The 3380-nt window shown below is 42.5% G+C and overlaps 1 protein-coding gene across 8 annotated transcripts in view; it reads left to right on the forward strand.

Annotated features, from left to right (window-relative positions):
• The window catches only part of LOC107616445 (protein MAIN-LIKE 1-like), a 4775-nt gene extending 1738 nt beyond the window's left edge, over positions 1-3037 (forward strand). For 2 of the 8 annotated variants that reach the window (XR_002358283.1, XM_021117080.1), the window contains exons 2-4: positions 225-1128; positions 1215-1302; positions 1378-3037. Coding sequence is in view for 3 of the 8 variants with exons in the window: in XM_021117080.1 (XP_020972739.1) it covers positions 587-1128; positions 1215-1302; positions 1378-1503 (756 nt within the window). In the remaining 5 variants the exon portion in view is untranslated. Of the gene's footprint in view, positions 1-98 lie in introns of those variants that run through there. The other 6 variants (XM_021117087.1, XM_021117085.1, XR_002358281.1 and 3 more) reach the window with 6 other exon arrangements.

The raw sequence follows: 3380 nt of genomic DNA on the forward strand, positions 1-3380 counted from the left end.
CTAACTTTAGCTTAGGGTTTAAGTGTTATTATCTTTCAGATTAGTATAAATAAATTATAATTTTATTTTAAGTGGCAATGTTATAAATATTTATGTTGGTATTATGTGATTTAAATTTAAATTTCTCAGTTTAAGATTATTATGCTTTAAATATTTAGTCGTTGAATTGTGGAAATTATTTGTTGTTTTTTCTTTTCATTTTTGAAGTTGTACATTGTGTGCAGAGATAGAACCCGATTTGCGAAGAGATTACGAAGACACCTTGTACAGACTAGACAGGGTAGAGCACATCGCAGGAAGGCTTGGGCAATTGGTATAGAACTTACATTTTATTTTATTGTGTTTTAAGCTTTGCAACATTTAATCTAATTGACTATTCTTTTTTTGTTTTTAAGCCTGCCAGAGTCTTACGGACACGACGACGCATACCCACGCGGCCGAGCGAGCTAGTCAGGCCACTCCTTAGACGAGCAGGTTTTGAACATGTGGCCTTCATCCTTCAGTTCGAGCATGATTATGCGTTGGTCTCTGCATTAGTTGAGAGATGGCGACCTGAGACACCAACTTTCATTTGCCATGTGGGGAGATGAGTATCACTCTTCAAGACGTGGCTTATCAGTTGGGGCTTCGGATTAGTGGAGATCCTGTTAGTGGTTGCATGGCCGGCTGGGAGCTTTTTTATGAAGGACGGAGCATTGTTGACATATGTCAGCAGTTACTAGGAGCTGTACCAGGACCTGCTGATAGACAGAAATGGAACATCAACTTGTCCTGGTTCAGAGAGACTGTGTGCGGGAATTTGGAAGAGGACGCAACGCCTGAGCGACTTCTTCAGTACACCAGAGGGTATATTATGCAACTTATCGGGGGATTCTTATTTCCGGATCAGTCCAACACCCGAGTTCACCTCAGGTGGCTGCCTCTTTTGGAAGACCTGGATCAATGTGGTCAGCTGAGTTGGGGTTCTGCTGTGCTTGCCTTTTTGTACCTCATGTTGTGCCGGGGAACATGTTACACGCAGCATAACATGGGTGGTTGCATGAGCTTCTTGTTATCGTGGGCTTACCATCGTATCCCCTCATGTCGCCCCCAGGGATTTGACCAGTGGAGGTTTCCGTTGGTTGAGAGGTAATAATGCGATCTGTTTTTTTGTTTTTATTATTTGAACTTACGGTGTACGGATGTATAATTCTTGATGGCTCATTACATTGCAGGTGGGTTGGTTATGAGCAGCGTAATGACTCTGAAGAGTTTAGACTTCGGTGGTGGAGACGGCTTCTCAACAACCTTGATATTCATAATGTATGTATTCCTTGCATTTGTCATTTTGTATACCAGTTGCCTTGTTATTTACTGTGTTATGTGGATATTGCGTAGGTTGAGTGGACCCCGTATGCTGACCCTGATATCCAGCATATTCTGCCACCGATTGTGTTTGAGGGTGAGGAGTCATGGAATGCCGTCTGTCCACTGTTGTGCTTTTCGATTGTAGAGTGGCATTAAGTGGATCGTGTTGTGAGGCAACTGAGTGGTTTGCAGCACATTCCTACACGTCCACTGAACATTGATGAGATGCACGTGCACGATGGACGATTTGGTAGGAACGAGTGGTACCCTGACTACTTGAGTGGTTGGTACGACATGTGGCGGGACAGGGGGCTAAGTCGGGTGCGTATTTATCACAGCATTGACCTGCGTCCCTCGCAGAGGTACATACAATGGTACGTCGGGTGGGCACATCTAGTCTTGGTTGGGCACGGTGACCAGCAGGATCCTATGGCTGGACCCATACCACCTGATCTGTCAGATTACACACCCCAGGCTCCTGAGCTTCGACAACCAAAGGATGGGGATTTACCAGAGTTGCATCCCGGAGGAGGGCGACGGCTTAGGAGAGTCGGAGGCAATGCTAAACAGAGACACGAGGCTCACCCGAGAGAATAGGAGCCTAGAGATGATGATATCGGGGTCTTGGGATTCACAAGTGCTATCCCTGAGGATTACCTTACACTTGGACCACCATGTCCAACACTGTCTTCACAGGCCGTTGTAGATGGACTCGCCGATCCAAGTCATCAGATGACCCACCTATATAGCAGTCATGCTTGAGTCAGCCTACTCATGATTAGCCTGATCCATTCTATTGTTGTGTGCCTCAATTCTAGTCACCGGATCTAGTATCGGAATTTGTGAATCAAGGATTTGGTATTCAACCGGGACCTATGATGGATCAGTTTTAGATTATGGTCGGATTGTCGTTTTCAGGTGCAGCAGGACCATCGCTTCCACAGGTAGAGCATACCCCGTTGTCATGTCTGGGGGTATCCCGGCGTATTATGTTCAGGGATTTGCACTGATGCATGCCTCTCCCCCACCCTCAATTTATGCCTCACGACATGTGGATGATCCTTCGTCCTGAGATACCTCCTCACTTGTGGGTCTTACGGATTTCATGATACCATATTTTAAAGACTAGTGTTGATGCACCACGCGGCAGAGGGCAGAGGGCAGAAGGAAGCTGCCTCGAGCCACCCCCTCCTAAATGTGGTGGACTCGGAGCCAAGTAGTTGTTGTTAGTTATTACGCCTATTTATTTATGACTAGATCTTTTTACGAGGCATGTACACCTAATAACACACTATGGGTTTTTAAACAACATCCAGCCTTAGCTGGGACTTGAATCCGAGTGCAGCTTGCAAGAGGCATATGGATATGCCATCTGACATCTGTGCTGGGCCTCCGCTGCGGTTTGGTAGCTTAAGTACGGTGTTGTTAAAAGGAGTTTGGAGCTGTTGGGCCCTTGTTATTGGGGATTGATTTTTTTGTACAAGGACAAAATAAAAGTTGTGTCCAATATGTGTAAATAATTTTTTGTCATTAATATATTTAAGGATACAAAATTAGGTGGCTACTCCAATGAAGATTTAATGATTGTCATCATGTGAAGATACATCATTTTGACCATTGGATAATAGATTGCAGGGCTTGATTTTTATTTAAAATAAAAGTGTTACTTTTATTTAAAGTGTTGTTAAACAAATAAATTACACCTTTTTAAACAAGAATCATCATGAAAATATATTTTTAATATCTTTATGTGAGTAGTTGCCACAAAATTATTCCCCATGTTACTCATTTAACGAAAGAGTTACCGTGGCCATCATTCATTCATTCTTCAATTTGCATGTAATCATATTTTTAGACAAATAATTGGACTTTGATAGAACTTTTTGATAGAAATTAATTTAAAAATAGAGTTAAAAATAGTATTATTTAAGTATATTGGTACATGGTGTGTTATCTACATATGTAAATTTGCATGTTCAGTGAGCTACAAAACGCAATCCACATTTTGAATGAAACAAAAAAAAGAAAAAAGG

The sequence above is a fragment of the Arachis ipaensis genome, chromosome B01 (assembly GCF_000816755.2).
Source record: "Arachis ipaensis cultivar K30076 chromosome B01, Araip1.1, whole genome shotgun sequence".
NCBI classification, from domain to species: domain Eukaryota; kingdom Viridiplantae; phylum Streptophyta; class Magnoliopsida; order Fabales; family Fabaceae; genus Arachis; species Arachis ipaensis.